The 23,354-nt window shown below is 39.8% G+C and overlaps 1 protein-coding gene and 1 long non-coding RNA gene across 11 annotated transcripts in view; one reads left to right on the forward strand and one right to left on the reverse strand.

The window, feature by feature from the left end:
- LOC145434131 (uncharacterized) overlaps positions 1–5,101 on the reverse strand; it is a 33,251-nt gene extending 28,150 nt beyond the window's left edge. For 4 of the 10 annotated variants that reach the window (XM_080311437.1, XM_080311435.1, XM_080311433.1 and 1 more), the window contains exons 1-3: positions 1,609–5,101; positions 1,207–1,365; positions 28–423 (exon numbers count right to left, since the gene is read on the reverse strand). In XM_080311437.1, the coding sequence (XP_080167563.1) occupies positions 28–423; positions 1,207–1,365; positions 1,609–1,797 (744 nt within the window). In that variant the 5' untranslated portion in view covers positions 1,798–5,101. The remainder of the gene's footprint in view (positions 1–27; positions 424–1,206; positions 1,366–1,608) is intronic. The other 6 variants (XM_080311431.1, XM_080311432.1, XM_080311430.1 and 3 more) reach the window with 2 other exon arrangements.
- LOC145434144 (uncharacterized) overlaps positions 1–23,354 on the forward strand; it is a 376,188-nt gene that overhangs the window by 291,166 nt on the left and 61,668 nt on the right. The window lies entirely within an intron of this gene.

Consider the following 23,354-nt stretch of genomic DNA (forward strand, 5'->3'; position numbering starts at 1 on the left):
GATGTCAGCCGATCACACATAACTCACCTTAGATCTGCGGTATGCACTCGACATGTCGCTTTCTTTCGTTTGCTCGCGTACTTCCGCTTGCTCCGAGCATCCGTTGACCAACACTTGATCACTAGGCGGTTCGGCTGCGTTTCCGGATGATACCTCCTTCTTTTTAGCAGCGTTTGCACCCCCCTCAGATTTGACGAGGGCCGACGAGTTTTGTGCGGCTTTCGCATAGGTCTGCCCGGTTGTTTTGACAGTGGGCTGTTCCGACACGGACGATTGATTCGAGTGAGATTTCGGAGACTTCATAATGCTGATGTAGCTGTGTTCTGCAGGCTGATCGTTGTGGTTCATCGCAGGTTTCGTGTTGTGAGCTGGCGCTATCATTTTCGAATTGACCGATATGCCGTCCCCGCCTGCGCCGATATTCTGCAAGCATTTACACGGTGATTAATTACAATAAAAAGGCAAAAAGACTCCGGGATAGTTTCTCCCACACTAATTTTGCCCGAATATTTGACAAACAGTTTATTTTCTTCGTTATTTGAATGTTTTTTATTCACTTTTGAAATACACTGTTCCATCCTACATCGAAAAGACTAACTATTTGAATAGCTATCCCAATTACTTCAACCACTCCTGGCAATTAGACAGTGTTATCCTTACCATTCAAAACCAGCTACTCACAAAGCAAAGTCGTGACACTGACAGGCATTAGAAGTTAACAAAGGAAGATCAGGCACAGCCTACGACTAACAAGAGATGCTTGTATGTACGTAAAGAATCCCAATGATGCGGGAGAAATCGGAAAATAATTACAAGTCTCAGGATTACGACAGTTCAGACATGGCACTTGAAAATGGAAGATAACGGATCAATATAAACGCGAAGAACGCACCGTCTTCAACCTTTGTGTTGATCAATATCAGTTGATTTAATGACTTAGATAGGTCTAGAGACATGTATAGAGCACAGGACTCTCATTGTTTATTATTAAACACTGGCACCACCTTGAGGAGAAATAAGACAGGCTTGAAACTTTGAGAACAGCCTTTGTATGCAAATGATCTCAGAGCATCGTCAAAACAGCTGGTTGACACTTTGATGGAAAATGACTCAAAAATGGTCAACAAATTGGAAGACTTTCATTGGAAATATGTAGGCCTACTAATTTCCATTAATGATTACAGGTGAACGATAGCCTATACTCACCAGAGGAAGACGGTTTTCTATATTATTAGAAGTGCCTTTTGATTTGGCCCAATCTGTCTTCTTGGGTTGAACATTTACATTTTCTAGCTTTGCTGGACGCAAGACATGGTTGCTGGAATAATTGACTATATCTGTGCCGTCGCCTCGATCCATTGGTTTCTAAATTGAACACAGTATATTCACAAATCATGTGCATTACATTTATAATTTTCTGGTTAATATAGGAAAGCAAAAGACACAAAGGGTACAATATAAATAAAATGATCTTAAAAGCCTATTGTACAAATCACATTACAGCATCATAGACCTTTACTTGAAACACTGATCCATATTACACCGATCACTTTTCAAGTGCCTGTACTACAGAGCATAGGGATGAAGAAGATAATGATTATAACTTACATCTTTTCCTACATGACTCTGCGGGTTGGTAGAGTTACCCTTGACTTCGATGAATGCGCCACTAGCGGCGTTATTAACAGGTACATCGCTTCTTTGTGAACCAGTCAAATCACTGCCGAAAACCAAAGGAGATGTGGGTATGTTCACAAAATTGCCCTCCGCCATTGTGACCGCCTGGCCTGATGACATTGTTAACTGTTCAAATGTTCAAAACCACCGAATCTTCAATCACTGCTTCCAATGATACACAGAATCAGCCCGTCTCTCCTTTTCAACCCCGTAAATGATGCACACGCATACTTCGGCTCAAAAATCTTCAATTAGAACTCCTAAATATGCATTATTCGATTACTATCAGAGAACCAAGTAACTCCTGGTAAGTGAATAAATTCAGCGATGTTAATATTATACTATGCATAATTGCACTCCCACATGATACTAGCTGGTAGCTGCCATACCATCAAGGACAAAAACCCAAACGTCCAAATATAATCATATCACTACACTGGAAAGGCAGTAGTAGTAAGGTTGTATCAACTTACAAGTGCCAAACAATACAGTGAACTAATTTGATATATAGTTGGTTTGTGAGAAAGAAGTTAGGTAATGATATTACACATTACTCAAGTATCTTGCGGTTTGCCAACCCTCCCAAAACCAGGGCACACACACGTAAAATCTAACCCGGGAAATTCCCATATCTAACCAGGAGTGACATCAACCAATCACACCCAGCCGAAGGTCATAGAGGGTGAAGTGTTACGTCATTAGTTCAAGTCACTTTCGTTTTTTTTCTCTGTAAGAGGTAGGAAACTGCAATGTATCCATAATATTCTCTAGATTTCTTGCAATTCTGGACTGTAGGTATGGACATTCTTATCAGAAGATGGACTGCACGATGATTTACCTGGTTGTGCAGCAGCATACCTTAGTCATCAAAACAATTACATGGTTTATGCAATATGCAGTTTCTAGTTTTACTCATGACGGCAATTTTATAGCTAGGTTGGATTTGGGAATCAAGATCGTTAAATAGATTCAAAATGAATCCGAAAATCATCTCATTAGAGAGCTGATCACCACGCGATGCTGGATTGGTACCAATACAGTTCATGTTATAAAAGTATTGTATCGTTGAATATCTGAAAGCAGATTATGTGGTTAAAAAATGTATAGGTAAAGACTGTAGATTTGAAATCCATTCTGAAACACAAATTCACTAGCTTTTTTGATAGGGTCCGTCTACTTAGTGCGTGTCGACTATGTGAGATGTCGCAGCTATATACCGACTATGAAAATATGATATACAATCACTAATCATTAATCACCAGGCAAAGCGGCTTGATAGTTAAAGAGACAGTCTCAAGACGTTGATTCGGCTCCCACTGAGAAACTCTCATTATGACAATTAAAGTTTAGTTCAGTTGGTTTTACAATGAACGACCCACAAACTGCACATTCTATCTTAAATTGCCCTAGTTCGTATTAATCACATCAGAAATAATGGAATTCCACAAAGGTTGACAAAACGGATTATATACCACAATACCACTATACATTCAAAATGCTCCCTTCGCAGGAATCTTCAGATTATCGTTGATCATAAATTTGAATTGGCGAGTTTGATGAAAGTTTCATGGCATTTTCGTGATGACCGTCGTCTTGCTTTGCAAATTGTTGTCAAGTCTTTTTGCTGACATACAGGAGCATTACAAACTGCTAATTGGAATGGTCGGAAGTGACTACCTACCAACATATCTGCGACATAGTCAACATAGCCAACATAGTCGATATGCACAAAGTAGACGGACCCTGTTTTACATATTTTAAAGATACTTCCAAGATCAAGGGGAAAGATTTATGTCCAAGATGACAGTCACAGGTATAGCACTCTCAACTATATAGTTACCGGTGACAATTATATCATCAATAAATGAAAACCTGAGACGTATTTTGGCAATACGAAACACCTATATCAATGCAGTGTGGAATTGGCTGCAACATCACGCGCAAGCGCAACAATAAGTTTCATTACTTTATGAAAGAAACCCTTTCGTTACACGCAACTCATTGCCGAAAACAACCAGTCTGGTTTCCAGTCTGGATATCAACAGATAGTTTATACCACATCATATATACTGGAAACCAAGAGAAATCCTGTTATCTAAACTCACGTATCAATGTTGACATCAGCCGTACGTATCATATATAAATGATCAGGTCGTAGCTCGTAGGTCTATTTGCAGACAATAGAACTTGTAGCTCATTCAATTCATGTACGAGAAGTGAGACAAAAAGTAATTTTATCGCAGTTGTAATGACTCGAGTCATGACTCGACTTGAGTCCGACTCGAGTCCCGATTTTCTGATGACTCAACTTGACTCGAGTCATTTTCTCAAAATATGGAAATGACTTTATACTCGCATGACTCGAACCAAGTCATATGACTCGAGACACAGACGGCCAAGACTGATATTTTGTTATAATTTCGAAGAATAGTAAAGTACTGTAACCACCCTATTGAGATTTCGTCTATTGGTACCAGTGCTTGAAAACCTGATTGGAATCGCTGGCCTTTTTGCCTGATATATCAGGTGAGCAGCGATGATTTTCCAAGTTAAAGTAATTTAATAAAAAAATAATTAAAAAATGAAATATAGTGTGAGCAGAGGACACCGATTCCATAAAGGCTTGAAAATGCGACCAGAAACTGCTAAAAGTGAGGAATATTAGTATATAATAAATGCGCATCATTCAGTATCACCAAACAGAGTTATAAAAAGCGAGTTCAACAGGATTTTAACTGGAGACTGAGCAGTCAACACATTGACTTGGAGTCGGGTCATAATACCATGACTCGGACTCGACCCTCTGCTCAATGACTTGTACTCTGACTTGACTCGGTGGTGAGTTGAAAATGACTCGACTTGACTCGAGTCAAGTGAGATTGACTTGTGACTCGGAGCCTTGTGACTTGGTAACAATCCTGAATTTTATGTACACTTCAGTGACAACCGTGAAAGGAAATATGTATTAGTATACTCATTCTGTTATCTTAGCCAGTCTGAGTATTTCACACAGTATACGATACCGCAATTTATAGATATATTATACAATTCACAAGTTAAACATTACAGTATCAATTAAGTTAACCCATACCAATTAGAACAATAACAAACGATAACTGCATCAAATTTCAGAGTTATACTCCATTGTAACATACCTTCCATCCGTTAGTTCGTTTATCTATATTTTTCATAAATTCTAAACACCAGCACACATACGCTACATGATAAAAACACCGTCCGTAGCCCGTAGGTATACCGTAATCGTTTACACTAATATATGTCCAGTGTAATTGGCAAAACCAAGGATATCACTCATATTAATTTACAAGGACTGATACTGCCGCATTCTCGCATGAAGAGCCAAAGAATCGCATGACTGAAATCGCACTACAACCATCGAGACAAGAACAACTACCGGAAACGACAACAGCATCCAGATCTCGCTCGCCAGACGAGAAGCCGCGGCCACCACGAGAAGCACGACTTCTTCTGAATGGCATCCGCGCGAAATATCCATGCGTACATGGTCCGCGTTACGGCGAATATCGGCTTAGGCTACGACAAGATTTTGTTTGACCAGTGCTATAGTCATGCTATCCTTTATAATTGTGTTATAGACTTTCAAAAATAGTCACGCATAAATGTATATCATCGAGATTTTTATCAATTAACTGAACCTACGAATACACGACATAAAATTAGTGGGACGTGTAGAACGTAAAATTGAGATTGATGTACTCTACAAGTGTACGGTTGTACCATAGCAATTTACAGCGTAGCGTCTGTAGTTCATACAGATGTGCTCAATGCTTAATCAAGTTGTCACATTGCCATTGTAAATATGTTATTTCTGGAGTATTTTCAATAACTGGAAATAAGTAGGCCTACTACTGCAAGCTTGAATGCCGTCACCAGTGAACAAATGCCCAAAGTGCATGAGTGGACGTCCCATAATAGCCTTCGGGTTAACGCTGCGAAATCCCAATTATTGGTCGTGAACTCCTGCGATAACCTAACCGTTGACATCGCTGACCAACCAATTTCCAACACTAAAAATGCCAAATACCTTGGTGTTTTACTGGACTCGGACATGTCCTGTAAGAGTCACATACAATCACTCAAACCACAACTATCGAAGGTATGTGGTCTTTTTCACCGCCTTAGCTACATTCTGCCGGTCAGCGTGCTGTTGATACTCTTCAACACTCTATTCCTATCAAAGTTACAATACGGAATTATTTGTTGGGGTGCTGCCTGCAAGAATACAATTGATCCACTGAAAAAACTTCAACATCGGATCATCCGTATCATAACCAAAGCCCCACGGGGGCCTGGATGTGCAACTGATAAATCGCTTCTTAAAAGATTTGGTGTTCTAAACTTAGAAGATATGAGGAAGCTAGAGATTGCCAAGTTTATGTATCAGTTCCATTGCGGTCAATGTCCCTGAAATTTCAACGACTACTTCACCTCGGAGACAGAAGCGGACAAGTACAGCACACGCGCGTCAACGAAGAACAAGCAGAGGTGGTCAAAGTAGTCAAGAAAGCTACTCAAGTAGAAGTAGAAGTAGCGGCGAAAAAATCTACTCAAGTACGAGTAGAAGTACTTCTTCCGTAAGTCACCTAAAACTACTTTAAGTAGAAGTAGAATTGACTGACTTTAAATCTACTCAAGTAAGTAAGTAGTTTTGAAAACAGTCTTAATTCGTTCACTTGGACTGTCAAAAGCTGCAAATTGAGCTATGCGGAAGGTGCAGAGAGCTTGATTCGTATTGATGCATCCCAGGAGGTATCAATTTTCGACAGAATATACATTCTTTCGCATCATGGGATGCAAATTATAGCATTGATATGAAAATGCGATACTAACCCTTTGTTTACTAGCAAACCCCGTTTTAGAGAATATCATGACATGACGCCCTACCCCATATTATAAGGCCCCAAGTTTAGGCGAAGAGCAATACGGAGAAGTTGTATCGGATACGGTTTCAACACTTTGCGAGATTAGTTAACGTTAATAACTAATATTGTGGATCGTAAAATTTATATTTAGTGAAGCTTTATTTTTGGAAAATAGAGGCATTACTATACACTTGCTTTTATGCTTCAACATGTATGTTCTGCAGACAAAAGAACTGAAAGTAATTAGGACTGAAAGTATGATACTCGGAATGCAAAGTTAAATATAAATACCACTTCTAAAAAGCGGAAAATATATATTTCATGTCTTTTGTCCATAAAGCTTCATAGGTGATCTGCTAAAACAGATGTAACGTTCAGAAAGCACTTTCCAGATTAGCCCGACCCGTCATAGGCTGCTAGATTACGATATGATAGGTAATTGCTCGATTGCGAATCGGTAGTTTTGTAATCTTATGGTGGGCCTTATTTACTGTGATGAAATATTTGATGTGATGACAATGCGACAATGCGGTGTGAGCGGAATCAAGCAATCCGGTAACTAAATAATATTCACCGATACTTTCGTGAAAACATATTTGTCAATCCACATAACTACTGTGCGCGAAGCGCAGCAAAATTTCTGGGCTTTGCTTGACTTTTATGAACATTAAACGTTGGTACTCCGTGAAAACAGCCCCGAAATTCCTCAGGCTAGCTTTCGTATTGGGGGATTAAACTACTTCTACTTGACAAACTGAAAATAGCGAAAAGTAAGTAAGTAGATCACAAAATATTACGAAGTAGAAGTAGAAGTAGAGAAAATCAGATCTACTTGAGTAAGTACCAGAAGTAGAGGAAAACTACTTGAGTACTTCCAAAAAGTAGAAGTACTTCGTTACTGACCACCTCTGAGAACAACTACCATATGATCAGGACTGAATAACAAGAAAACGCATTGCTCTATCAAGTATGCAGAACCCCAATTGTGGAACAGCATCTCGCCGGCTATCCGACAGTCGTCGAGCATGTGCGCATTCAAGTCGAAATACAAGCAATTTCTTCTAAATCAATACTAGCCAGTCTTCAGGATTACCGGACCACGACCTAACATCGACCTCGCCCTCCGCCACATGCCACCCCATTTTGTCGCTTGCGTCTTATATTCTCTGCATTACTTTTCATTCAGTGTGCATGCCTCTTATTTACTTCGCCTAGGCTAAAGTGGGTGTCTGATCTTAATGGCTACTCCAAGTTGTTTCGACACCTTCCTATCTTTTCATTGTATCGCAGTCTTGTGATGTTTTGAAACGATGAAAATATTAATAAACCTGATTGATTGATTGATTGATTGATTGATTGATTGATTGATTGATTGATTGAAGTGTAGACCTACACAGAATGTAAAAAAATCAGGCAGGTGTCACTCGTTGGAATGATTTACACTAGAAATCTGCTTCAGCAGAATAGATGCAGTCGTCCTATAGAAGAAAACTTTGCTTTTATCTATCATAATTTAGCAAATTTTGGAATGATCTCCACAAGTATCGGAAGATTGCTTTACTACGGCTACTATTTACATCTCTGTTCTGGATGACGACGAAAAAGCATTACGCTAGCGATAGGTGTCGCTGTAAACCACAACATCGATTGTATTCAGATAGAACTCTCCATGCCAGCTACGCTGTAAATTGCTATGGTATTATGACTCGAGTCGAGTCCAAGTCATTGTGTTGACCGACCAGTTTCCAGTTAAAGTCTTGCTAAATCCACTTTTTATAACTCTGTTTGCTGATATCGAATGGTTCGCATTTATAATATTGTAATTTTCCTCATTTTAGCAGTTTCTGGTCGCATTTTCAAGTACTAGTACCAATAGACGAAATCCCAATAGTGTGCTTACTTTACTATTCTTCGAAATAACAATGAAATGTCGGTCTTGGTCGTCTGAGTCTCGAGTCATATGACTTGGTGCGAGTCATGCGCAATGACTCGAGTCCAAGTCGAGTCAATACACAGATTGACTCGAGTCGAGTCGAGTCATTTCCGTATTTTGAGAAAATGACTCGAGTCAAGTCGAGTCATCATAAAATCGTGACTCGAGTCGGACTCGAGTCGAGTCATGACTCGAGTCATTACAACCCTGGCCTATGGTTTAAAATCTGTCATTCAATTTGTATTTTAGTTGGTACTGTGTACTGACTAATAATAAACTCTCCTTAAACCCGTCTCTCTCTACGACTACTTTGATCACCGCTGCATATTTCCTAATAGAACCATAGTCGTTTAGCCTACAGCACAGTGCTGTAAACGACTATGAAAGAACTAACGCTCGTCCGAAATTACATCCGTCCAAATTTACTAGTTACCGAGTGAAAGCTACCTATTCCTAAGAATATACAATAATAATAATAATAATAATATCAAGTTTCTGCTAGTCGGAGCCGTTCAACTGAAAGTAAGCATTTAGGCCTATACTCTAGGGCGCGTCCTATTAATTTTTCTATCGTACTTTCTGTGCACCTCACTTTGCTAGATAAGCTGGCTATAGTAATATATAAAGAACCGGCGACAAGAATACAATCGTGTTTCCAATAGAGTAGAGTCCATGGTGGCTATACTACATATAGTCTCAAAGTTTCAGAAATAAAACTTGCGGCGAAGCCGATTTCCCAAAAGCATGTCGAAAGCGCATTCATGTCTCAAAAAGCACCTGTCTACAATGCAAGCTGTGTCTCAGTCGATCAATCTATAATAACATTATCATCATATGTTTCGTTCCCGCCGTGGAGCGGAGAATGGACGAGGCGCAGGCATTGTTCATTGTTGATTTTATTGAAATTTTTATCGGATCTAAACACCGCAAGATTGCGATATGATGAAAAGATAAGCCATGTCTAGACTCCCAGGCTTTCCTTGGCGTTCCCGATCCATTGTCCAATTCGTCTATGCTGCCGTTCTGCAAGGCGCGCGGAGCATATATTTCCTCATCTTATCACTGATCCTAGTCTACTTACACTACACACTATTACATGGTGCGGCGTGGGGAACAGACAAAATTTATCACCGCAATTGCAAAGTGCAGTTTTCGCGCTTTCAAGAGTAGCCTATATACGTTCGGCAATCAAGCACATCCGTTGATATTACCTCGGTGAAACAGCGATCTTCACTTCGTAATTCCACAGGACGAATTATACAATGCGTGCTTCGCGGGTAGGGAAATCGCTGTAGAAACTATAACGCCTACGCTTCATTATAACATCTTTGTTTGAAATTTATTGCATTTCAACTGCGGGCCACTCTGTGCACGGCGCTGGCAGCATAAAAAAATCAACACTAAACGAGCATGCACCTTGACAATCTCAAAAATTTTACTTGGTTTGTTACAAAAGTTTGCTCGAAATATCAAGCTTTCCGTTTGTGAATAGTGACTCTCTGCTGTGAGCTTGACCCGCAATTACACAACATCAAGAGCGAAATGCACTAACCCATATATAGTCAATGTTCCCTCTAAGCTTCGCACGTGCACAAATGCTCAGTGCTGACACAGTCTCTGCGCACAGAAATTCCAAGTTGCGCACAAAAAATCCGAAGTAATGACCCTTTTTTAGTCGTTACGCACTGTTGTCCAAGGGTCTGCGTAGTGAGTTGGTGAGTGTGCGCAGTCTGGTCAAAAATTTGAGGGAACATCGCCCATATTGCTCTTCAGCCTTTTTCGTCGTGGTGCACCCTTTTAACATTTACTCAGAACTCGTAGCCTACACCCCTGGCTACATAACACACTAAACCCGTAGTAAGCCTAATCCAGGGGTGTTTCTGTTCAACCTTTTTGCTACTCACGGCCGTCTTTCGATTACATATATATTATATATATATGGGATATATAGCATACCGCCGTATAATTCGTATAACCGTATAATTCGATAATCTGAATATATTTTTGAATATCTGAACATTTCAAATATAACTATAATCAATAAATCGTCAGATTACATTTTCATTTGAACAAGACAAACACAATGTACAATGCGATGTATTGAACAGATAGGAGGATGCCGAACGACCATGTTGCGGTTGCAGTTGCGGTATCTTAAACTGGCATCCACCTTGGCTCATAGTGCCCGATGTCCAGAGGTGGTCAAAGTAGTCACCGTCTCTACTCAAGTAGAAGTAGAAGTAACGCCTGGATTTCTACTCAAGTAGAAGTAGGTGTGCTGGTTCACAAGTAAGTAAGTAAGTAAGTAGGCATTCTACGCTTATTTTTGCCTACAAAACTGAAAACTGTCAAGTAGAAGTAGAAGTAGTCTAAAATCATAACTACTTAAAAAGTAGTTTGAGTAGGCAAAATCTACTTCAAGTACTTCAAAAAGTAGAAGTACTTCGTTACTGACCACCTCTGCCGATGTCACAGCTCCTTTTTCGATGTTCGTCTCTATTGTGCGGCTCTTTCTTGATCTTTCCATTCTGTGTGAGTGCCCTCTCTCACCGGGTCTTTTTCTGGGCTTGGAGGACCCAGCATGGAATCGAGCCCGGGCCGCCTGGGCGGTAGGCCCTTATCGTCACCACTACGCTATCTCACCAAATTCTACAAATTTTCAAATAGCTATATGGCCGATCTCAAATAACTCCCGTGACCCACCTTTTAAGAACCCCTGTAGAGGCTACTACGTAGACTATACCAGTGGTTCCCAACCTTTTTCGACTCATTGCCCCCTTGTCAATCTCGACACAAATTTTCGCCCCGACACATATTTACGAATCCGAAAAAAGAGGACACATAAACGGAAGATTTATTTACCAACTCTAATCGATGGTGAATTCACTAAAAAAAGGCCATTTTCCGAAGTGGTAGGTCAGGGGATTCCAAATTTTTTTCTTGAGTCACACTCGAAAAATTAGAACACGCTCGCGGCACACTTACAAAAATGTGCTTTTGAGAAAGAATTTACCTGCTAATGCGATAGCTATGCTCATTCATACGAAGGTATATGCGACTGAAACGAAGTTAGGTATATATCAGAGATGAGCATGGATTAGGATTAGGTTTTGAAAAAACAGGATTTGTGAAATTTTGTCGGATTTGGATTGGATTGGACATTTTTTTTAGAACGGATTAGGATTTGGATTGGATTTACATATTTTCTGGGAGATTGAAATGTCGTGTGACGAATGGCGACAAACTTTATTCAGATCAGTTATTAATGTACTTATGGTTATCAAGTTATCTTAAATCAAGTGACTCGTTGGTTGTGAAAGAAAATTTTCGAATCCCTCCGTTGCATAAATTAGTATTTTTTCTGAATTTCCAGTTGGAATCGGATTAGGATTGGACATGGACTTGAATATGAAAAAGTTATGGATTAGGATTAGGATTTGGATTTGAAGGTTCGGATTTGGATTGGATTAGGACATAGAAATTTCAAATCCGCTCATCTCTGGTATATATGGATTGCTGCATAGTGCATACCCGTATTTCGTCGTCAATTTCAAGCAGTCTCTCTCCAGCACAGCTTTTAATATCATTCAAAACAAAGGAGCTATATGCTCATTTATACGAACATATATGTAACTGAAACGAAGTTACATTGGACTGTTTTCGACATATACCCGTATTTCGTTGTCAATTTCAAGCAGTCTCGTGTCTCGTTCGAGCACAGCTTTTCATATCATTCAAAACAAAGAAGCTATACGTTCACATAGTTATTGAGATAGAAATGGCAATCCCTACAAAGGCCATGGTGTCTATCATGATATGGGCTAGGATTTGAAATGAGACAACCATTTTTGTGGAAACAGCGTTTTAAAAAACGGGATGTTTCGTATATATCAATGAGCTGTTCTCCAATGAGATTGCTTGTTTCATTGCTTCCAAATGGACCGACTACCCATCTAAAGTTCTGGATAACAAATTGTGAGAAGAAATATTGCAATGCAAGTTGAAATCCAGGCAGTGTGCTCAGGTTTTGCGTAGTAATTTTATTTTGAGGAGATGCTTCACAAGTAGCGTGAAACGAATCATCGGCACATAGCAGCCCAATTATACAATGTGATAATTCATCTACTCATCAGCAATGTCATGATTTGTTCCATTGTTTCATTTGTCCATTGGTCCCGCGTCTATACTTTCCGTTGAGTTGACTTCTTTTTCGGGTTATATGCAGAGTAAGCCGTCTTCACGTGCATTTTTTGACCGTGTTCATTAAATATATCACACTGGACGTTTTAACATTTTCGCCCGCTTGTTTCTCAAAATCGCCCACGTTGGGAACCACTGGACTAGACGGTCCGCTATATGAGCAGTTTATAGAAGAGAGAAACAGTGATATATTAGACCAGTGCTCTTCAACCGGGGTTGTCGTACACCCTAGGGTGTACCAGAACTTTCAAAGGGTGTACCACTCGGATGGGGTGTACAGGGGTGTACCAGATCCACATTATGATTAACCGATCATACGATGACTATAGCTATCACAAAAATACGCCAGTTTATGCTTCAAAACAGAATGACTGGATGTGTAATATCGTACAATGTGATGTCATAAGCAAATGTTTCTAATTATTCAACCTTTGGTAATGGGACTTATTACTTCCTTTTCGAGCAGAGCAGGGTGTAGTTAGCATGTGTTCAGCTTGCGATATCTGTCTGATGATTCTCGAGGAAACCACCGCTAAATCTCGGACATTTTGAATTTGTGCTTCCTGCGGCCAGCTTATGAATAGTGCAGAATACATAGCCTACTTACGCAGCCACGGGGTCGAGTTTGCGAACCACTGCGTTAGATGGTGGTCCAGTAAACTCGAGCCCTTCTTCGTATTATCATTTACTATACGTTGCAGTCTTGCTCAAATGTCCATCCTTATTTCGGCTACGTCAGGGGTGCTCAACCTGCGGACGTACGGCCTCATTCAGCATAACCATAATTTTGCGATCTTCTACACATATTTAAATTAGCGTGTGTTGGCGGCCGTCATTATGTAACCAATTGTTGGTGGTTCTAGTCTCGGCTCTGCCATGTTTCTATGTGTCGGAGGATTATGGTTCCTCGTCGCCGACCCCCTGTTAACGTAGCGTCTTGAAAAGCCCAGAAGAAGAGTTAACCGAGCTTCAAAGTCAGCAGCAAAGTCCTGAAAGTGGACGCACGTTAGCGAGAGAGAATGAAGAATGGGAGTGCGCGTGCAAGCAAAAGTCGTCCTCATTACCCAAAGCAAAAATACTAAACTTTAGGAAATGCACTGTCGTGGCGCACAAATTCTAAACAGGCGATTATCACCACTGTCATTGATGTGTAATAAAATATTATTATTTAACAATACAAACAATCCTGGTGGGAGGCCAAGAAATAACAACATGCAACTAAGTGATTAATAGGAACCGCAAGATGCATCATCATTAATATTGTACCCAATATTTTCGAAAACACCCTCCATCAGCTCTACGGGTTAATCTGATCACGTGAGCTGAGAATTAATAAATTTTTGACAATAATATGTGAAACTACCAACATTTTCGATGAAATCCATTCAAGGGGCAAAATTTTCGCGCTCTGCGCGACTACACACATAATCCTAGTGTCTTTTCTTGACATTTATACTCGCGATTTTGGTACATAAATTATATGTTGTAAGCCTGCTGGGATGTTTTGCTTCTACAGTAAGAAAATTTGCGCATTGCATATCTCAAGAAATAAGTGAAGGCACAGAACACCACAAGGGCTCTCCGTGGTGTTAAGTTCCCAGTATCAAATTTCATATGAGCATTTGTCATCCATGCGCCATGGCGAATCCCCGTTGGAATCCGGACGTATTGTATATATGTAATCAAAATGCGGCTTTCGGCGTTATCGGTGTATTATACGGTCCGGGGTGTACGAGTTTTGAGAAAATGTTAAAAGGGTGTACCACGACGAAAAAGGTTGAAGAGCACTGTATTAGTGTATTAGACTACTTCACTACTAGTTTTCGACAACGTAAGCTGTAAACCAGTGTTGGGATGACTCGAGTCATGACTTGACTCGAGTCAGACTCGAGTCACCTTTTTCGTATGACTTGACTTGACTCGAGTCACTTTGCTAAAATTACTTGACTCTGCGTATCAGAAATGCGGGTTGACTCGTGACTCGGAGCAAAATTCAGGAGTCAATTTCAAGTCATCAAGTAATCGGGGTCGATAAAAAACACAGTAACTTGCATATGTTCCTATTGTTCGCGAAACGCTGGTGTAACCCGTGAGTGCGACCAATCCTTTATTGATCGTGCGTCTTACTGAGCCTCCATTGTTCTCTCACAAATCAATTGACCGCAAACGAAGTGATCGAAGCTTACAGCTTACGTTGTCGTAAACTAGTATAGTAAAGTCATTAAATAGCAAAAGGTGTATTTCTGTTCTCTGTTCTTACCTTAACCAAACCTCTTGTTTTATAGAAATTGTATATTCGATTATAGCTTATATAATCCTCAACCATTGTCGCAGGCTCGATTTTTATCATATCAATTTGTATGGGAAATGTATTGCATCTTATCATTTCGTTTCTCTTCTCTCTATTTTGGCTGGTATAACTATAAACTGAGTATATGCAATTACTTCAGTAGTTTAACGATACATCGCCTTCTTTCATGTATATATCAAACTCTACAGTCTACATTCATTCATCGCTTCTAAATCAATGAACACTCAATCTGTATTTCAGATAGCTAGCGTAATTCAATGACGTAGGGTAGAGTGGGGCAACGCGCCTACCCTAAGCGGGAAACGTCATAATATAGGCCTACACCAAACTATAGTCGAAACGAATTGAATCTCGAAATTTGCGCGCGAAATATCGTCCCCACTCTACTACAATCGTCTGGAAAGTCCAAAGTATCAATTACCATATGTAAAATCATCATTTATCTATGTTCATCAATTTGACGTTTTGCTACATGGGTGGGGTAAAACGTCTCCATTGGCGTTTCACCCCGTTATACCCTTCTAAATAACGCATGACACTCAGTAACCGATGAATATTTAATCAATATACAGACCTATACAAGCTTCTTCGCCTCATCATGGCGTACCGGTTCTTTTGAAAACAAATTCCATCCAGAAATACCAACTGATTATGACAAGTCAAAAACAAAGTCGGAATTTCTTGAAATGTACCTTGTTTAGTGAGAGGGATAGCCTATATTCTAGGCTTACCATATTTTGGAAATGAAAAAAGAGGACACTTTTTCAGAAATTGCAGACATGCAAAACTGGAGAAGAATTCTCAAAAACCGGTAAATTTTTCCCACTTCGTGATCGGTTGACTAAAAAAAAAAAAAAAAAAAGGTCATCACTTTCGCTCACAGCTCAAAATAAATAACGTTTTTCTCTCCACATTGCCAGATGGATGACTAAAAAAAAGGTCTTCTTTTAGCTCAGAGCTAAAATCACCGCTTTTCCCTCCGAAATACCCGCCGGAGCGTCACTTCTCGGCTAATTTGCGGCATATAGCTCGCAATTTGATCTAAATCTGACCTAAATTTTCAAAAAAGAGGACAAAATCTCAAAAAAGAGGACAAAAGGGCGTCCTCCGAGGACACTTTCAAAAAAGCCAAAAAAGAGGACAAATCCTCTTAAAAGAGGACGTATGGTAAGCCTACTATATTCGCCAGCCGAATAGCAATTTCAATAGAAATGGTGTTCTCCGAGAAGGCATCCCTGAGGAACCCATAAACGGCTACTCAATCCACTGGACTTTAAGGGGTGGGGCGTTTTACCAGGGTTGTAATGACTCGAGTCATGACTCGACTCGAGTCAGACTCGAGTCACGATTTTTTTGTGACTCGACTTGACTCGAGTCATTTTCTTAAAATGGGAAAATGACTCGACTCGACTCGAGTCAATATTTGGATTGACTCGACTTGTACTCGAGTCATTACGCATGACTCGACTCAAGTCATTGACTCGGCTTATTTTATGTGACTTGAAGGTGAAGAAAGTTGCGAATCACAATGGTTAGATCATCGCATGTGACGAATTCTGTCGACATCGCTATTTGTCACCACTGCTTTCGTTGCACTCGTCTGATATCAGATATACGCCGCCGTAAAAACAAAAGACAATGGTACATAGTAGCAAAGAGCAATGCATTGTACAAAATCATCCAGTGATGAAGAGGTAATAGATCCTCCGCCATCAAAGTACTCAAGACATTACAATTATACAAGCAAACCATCGAAGGAAAGTCCAATTAGAGCCAAAGAAATGACTAAGATGGTCAAGTACTTGGAAGAGACTGATAAGCTCATGTGTAGATATGAAGGCGATGATTCTTTGCATTTTGGGCCAACTAGAATGGATGAGTATCTAATGCTCTTCAGTGTGGTTCAAAATTGCTTTTCAATTCCTGCATCTAATGCACCAGAGGAACGTGTATCCAGTGGATGTGAATTATTCTAAGGCCATGCCGCCTCAACATATATGAGAATCTCCTTTCCACTTTAGTATTTTTCAAGTGTAACTCATCGATTTGATCTGCTGTCTGTGAAAACACACAATACCCGCCGTCCGTTTGACGTTTTGTTAGGTATGTGCATTGTGCACGTGATAATAATGAATGGCTAATGTTGTGTGATATTTGTACAATATTGCCGATCAAAAATGCCTTCTTTTTTATTGTACTGGGTGGCTACTTGATAAAATTGCTACGTTGCATAAAAAGAACACTGAATCTGGCCTAAATTGAAAAAGTGGAATCAATGAAATGAGAGGAGAAAATTTTGGATTTGAAAATACATGGAGTATTTTTAGTGAGAAATGATTTCATATAATATAATTACATACTAGCAGTAAGTCGACTATTTTTTCATATCCAAAATATTCCACTCTAATAACTCCGCTTCTTCTAGTTCAGTGGTTCCCAACCTTTTTCATCTCGTGCCTCCCGTGGCCGAAATTTGAGCCAAAATTCCCCCCTTAGGAGAAATCTGCCCGATGATTGAAAAAGGTAATTTTTACCGCGCGAACACCTGTTAACTGAGAGAATAAGACGGGTGGTACCGAGTGCTTGTTTCTAGCAGGCAGTGTTGGGATCAAGTCACTACCTTCGAGTCACGAGTCATTTCGAGTCATTTCACATTTTGACTCGAGTCAAGTCAAGTCAATCGATTTTCGAAGGTGACTCGAGTCAAGTCAAGTCATGCGAATTTTGGAGATGACTCGAGTCAAGTCGAGTCAAGTCAAGTCAAGTCACGAGTCAAGTCACAATTCAAGTCAAGTTGCCTTTCGGAAGTATGAGGCATGATTACGTCATTGCATTTTGATAGGTGTCTCAAATACAGATTGAGTGGTCATTGAGTTTGAGCCGATGAACGAATATAGAGTTAAATATACACGCAAGAAGACGCTGTATCGCTCACATATTTGTATAATTGCTAACCTACGTGAGTAATTGCATATCCTCAGTTTATAGTTACCAGCCAAACTAGAGAATTTACAAATTAATATCATACAATTCGAGCCTGCGCCAATGGTTGAGGACTATAATAAACAATCTTCGAATCCAATTTCAATAACAATATGTTTGGTTAAGGTAAGAACAGAGTACAGAAATTTACATTTTGCTATTAAATTACTTTACTATACTAGTTTACGACAACGTAAGCTGTAAGCTCTGATCACTTCGTTGCGGTCAATTTATTTGTGAGAGAACAATGAAGGCTCACTAAAACGCACGATCATGAAGTGATTGGTCGCTCTCACGGGTTACACCAGCGTTTCGCGAACAATCCGAACATATGCAAGATACAGTGATTTTTATCGACACCGATTACTTGATGACTTGAAATTGACTCGTGAATTTTGCTCCGAGTCACGAGTCAATCGACATTTCTTATACGTCGAGTCAAGTCAAGTCAAGTCATTTTAGCAAAGTGACTCGAGTCAAGTCAAGTCATACGAAAAATGTGACTCGAGTCCGACTCGAGTCATCCCAACACTGCTAGCAGGGCTCTAACAACACTGTGTAGACCTGCAAAAACAATGGTCTTGGTCCCAATCAAACAAATTCTGGAAGGCTTGACTCAACAGACCCCCACACTTCCATTTTTGTTTTCGGCATACCATGCATCAATCGCTAATAGAACTGCTGTGATAAATCAGTATGCATAAATTTACTGGTCTCGCGATTTTTTTCTCAAGTTTGTTTATGCATTTGGCCAATAATATTGGTACTTTCATATATAGCAGGGTTGACCAGACTCGAGTCGAGACAATCTGTGTATTGACTCGACTTGGACTGGAGTCATTGTGCATGACTCGAAGCTAGCCATATGACTGGAGACTATAAGACGGCCAAGGCCGACATTCCATTGTAATTTCGAAAAACAGTAAAGTGACCAGTGACCACCCTATTGGAATTTCGTCTATTGGTCCTGGTACTTGAAAATGCGACAAGTAACTGTTCAAAGTGAGGAAAATTAGTATATTATAAATCCAAATCATTTAATATCACCAAACAGAGTTATAAAAAAGTGGGTTTAACTAACAAGACTTCAACTGGAAACTGAACAGTCAACACAATGATTTGGACTCGGACTCGAGTCATAATACCATTACCATGACTCGGAATCGACCCTCTGCTCGGTGACTTGGACTCGGACTTGACTCAATGGTGAATTGAATATGACTCTACTTGACTCGAGTCAAAGCTATGAAAGTGAGATTGACTTGTCACTCGGGGCCTCGTGACTTGGTTACAGCACTGATATATAAAATACATGTGATCAGATTTCCTGCTGGAGGTCATTTAGGACACCCATTACGTTTCGGCAACATTGCACCAAGTTTAACATGTATTTTTTCGATCGGGTAGCTGTTCGCTAAAAATAATGCAAGGCTAGCGATCACTTTGACTTGAATCGATGACGTCGGAATATTTTGTCACTGTCTGAAAATGTTGACTTGAAAATATAAGATAAATACTTTCACTAGAGGTATTGTTGTGATAGATTCGGCACGGCATTTGCTCGCTGAGGATATGTTTGATTGAGAGGCCGTCGCTGGCCTGCAAAATTGTCGTGCGAACTGCATCACATCTGAACTAGTTCTATAAAAAAAACAAGGGGGAATTCGATATGTGAAAAAGAGATTTCAAATAGCATTTGAACATACTTTCAGCAAACAAAACCAGCCATATGGAGCATACGTTCGGATATAACTGGTTGACTACATGACAGTTCGGACATGAACAATTTGGGAAATCCGTTACAATTCTCAAGTGGAATTCCTCCCTAAAAATTGCAAAATTCCCCCCAAGGGGGGAATTCCTCCCCGGTTGGGAACCACTGTTCTAGTTGGAATTGAGCCAAATTTTTTATGAATCATATTTTTACACAATCTAACAATATCATGAGGTAGCCGGTATATTTCGAAAGTCTCTATTTGTAATTAATCCAAAATATTTTCTCTTAGCACTGCTTTCTACTGGTTGGAATTAAGCAAATTTAAGTTATTTTAGATAATCTAACTACAGGGGTCACCAACCCGGTGCCCGCGGGCACCAGGTAGCCCGCGAGCCCATTCTAAAAATAGGTGGAATAGCAGTAGTAAACAATATTACTTAATTACTATTCGTAGTCAGATAGCCGTGAAGTACTAGCAGATTTTCAATATCTGTATACCCGTTACGTATTGCATCTTTTGGCACAGCTTGTTTCTGTTACACTCAACGCAGTTTAATATACCATGTTTCTAAGTTTCTAAGTTGCTGCTGTCCGGTATAATGAAATTTTGTCATTTCTGGATGCTGAACAGTTGGAGATTGAAATTGTAACGCTGCAAAATGACCCCCACCTCAGTCTGCAGCAAACGTTTGGTGCATTCTTAATCAGAGGTGGTCAGTAACGAAGTACTTCTACTTTTTCGAAGTACTCAAGTAGTTTTCCTCTACTTCTGGTACTTACTCAAGTAGATCTGATTTTCTCTACTTCTACTTCTACTTCGTAATATTTTGTGATCTACTTACTTACTTTTCTCTATTTTCAGTTTGTCAAGTAGAAGTAGTTTAATCCCTTAATATGAAAGATAGCCTGAGGAATTTCGGGGCTGTTTTCATGGAGTACCAACATTTAATATTCATAAAAGTCAAGTAAAGCCCAGAAATTTTGCTGCGCTTCGCGCACAGTAGTTATGGAGTAACAAATAGGTTTTCACGAAAGTATCAGTGAATATAATTTAGGTACCGGATTCCTTGGTTCCGCTCTCACCGCATTGTCGCCCATATCAAATATTTCATCACAGTAAATATGGTCCACCATAACGTTTGAAAATACCGTTTCGCAATCTAGCAATTACCTATCATATCGTAATGTAGCAGCCCATGATGTGTCCTGCTAATCTGGAAAATCCGGCTTTTTTAAACGTTACACCTGTTTTAGCAAATCACCTTTGAAGCTTTATAGACAAAAGACATGAAATATATTTTCTGCTTTCTAGAAGTGGTATTTGTATTTCACTTTCAATTCCGGGTATGATACTCGGAGTATGATACTTTGAGTTCTAATTGCTTACAATTCTTTTGTCTCCAGAACATAGGCCTACATGTTGAAGCATTAAAGCAAGTGTAGCAATGTCTCTATTTTACGACAATAAAGCTACACTAAATATAAATTTTACGATCCACAATATTTGTTAATAACGTATACTAATCGCGCAAAGTGTTGAAACCGTATCCGATACAACTTTCCCGTATTGCCCTTCGCCTAAACTTGGGGCCTTGTAATATGGGGTAGGGGGCCATGCCATGATATTCTCTAAAACGAGGTCTCCTAGTAAACAAATGGTTAGTATCGAATTTTCACATCAGTACTATAATTTGCATCCCATGATGCGAAAGAATGCTTATTCTGTTGAAAATTTATACTTCCTGGGATGCATTTATACGAATAAAGCTCTCTGCACCTTCCGCATAGCTCAATTTGCAGCATTTGACAGTCCATGCGAACTAATTAAGACTGTCTCAAAACTACTTACTTACTTGAGTAGATTTAAAGTCAGTCAATTCTACTTCTACTTCAAGTAGTTTTAGGTGGCTTATGGAAAAAGTACTTCTACTTGTACTTGAGTAGATTTTTCCGTCGCTACTTCTACTTCTACTTGAGTAGCTTTCTTGACTACTTTGACCACCTCTGTTCTTAATACGGAAAAGTACAGTGGTGTATGCGCAGCAGCTATGAAGGTTACAAGCGTCTATGGTTCAACTTATCGTTGTGAATCAGCCTTTTCGCTCATGAACTTCATCAAAAACAAAGACAAAACACGCTTAATTAATGCACATCTGAAACACTCACTCAGAATTGCAGTGTCAAGTTAAATACCAGAGTACAGCGCACTAGTTGATATCATACAATGCCAGGCTTCCCGCTGACCGCTATAGAAACAGATAACATGATGTCTAGTCCTGCCCAGTGCTGTGAATATCAAAGCGGAAATTCAGTGTGGTACGGGTAAACGGCGGGAGTAAAAAGTAGCCCGCCGCTTCAATCATTACGCAAAAGTAGCCCTCGGATGCAAAAAGGTTGGTGACCCATTCTAACAATTTTAAGAAGTAGCCTCTTTTTTGAGATTCTGTCTTCATTTTTGAGAATTTTTTGGTAAATGTAGGGCAAATTAGAAGACAACAGTAAATCAGCACTAAAGTAACGCTCCGGCGACTATTTCGGCAGCTGAGCAGGAAAGTTGACCTTTTTTCTGGTCAACTACCTGATATAATACGAAAGATAAACTGTTCCTCTACATAAACGTTTATCTGTTGATTCTTTTACCAGCTTGTATCTAGCTAGACGTGAATTCGTAGGTCCTCTATCAGATAGTATGTAGACGTGAATTCGGTAATTCTCTATAAGCTATTTCTGAGCGGTCGTCGATGTCCTCGCAATAAAAACTGAATGCTTTTATTTGTGATATATCATCATCATCATTGGTTTATTAGCAATTTTATCAGTTCAATACACCACAAAAAATGCGATACAATGAATAGACAGGAAGATGTCAAAGCGACTTGGATTTGTCTATGGAATCGGACACCCACCTTGGCCTAGGCGTAGTAAAGAGGAGGCATGCACACTGAATGAAAGTAAAGAATACAGTATAGAAAAAGAAAGACTGACAAGACTGATATTTGATTTAAAGTTCTAAGATTAGTAACGTTATCGTATTGGCGGCCTGTCTCGTCTATCTGTAGCATCGGTATATGAGGCCAGGAGCTGTCTGTTATCTGCCTAACTAAATAAACTTGTGCGATATCACCCAAGCAGGATTGAAAACATACGTTGAACATGACTTCAATACTGTGACTTGGACTCGACTCGAGTTATAAGACTATGACTCGGACTTGACCCTTAAAACGGTGACTTGGACTCGGACTCGAGTCGGTGATGAATTGAAAATGACTCGACTCGAGTGAAAACCACAAAAGTCAGATTGACTCGTGACTCGGAACCATGTGACTTGGTTACAACCCTGCGTTTTACTCCGCGGGAGGGGTAGGCGTTTTAGCCACGAGGTTGCCATCATTTGCCGATCAGCTACCAGGTGGTTATTATGTGAATTCGCCTCCGGACCGTGGCTTAAATCCAACCTCGCGCTGGTAAATAAGTCATAAATAGAACCGGAAAACTATCTGCAGCATCCGTTAAATATGACATTTCACTTGGTTGTAAAAGGCTTTTTTTGCTAAGAATATGTGTCAAAGTCATACAATCACATACAACGTTACAAATCTTCAATAGGCCGTGGAAATCAAAGTGGCATTT

This window comes from Botryllus schlosseri, chromosome 2 (genome assembly GCF_051294905.1).
Source record: "Botryllus schlosseri isolate E-star chromosome 2, Bs_hap1, whole genome shotgun sequence".
Lineage (NCBI taxonomy): Eukaryota > Metazoa > Chordata > Ascidiacea > Stolidobranchia > Styelidae > Botryllus > Botryllus schlosseri.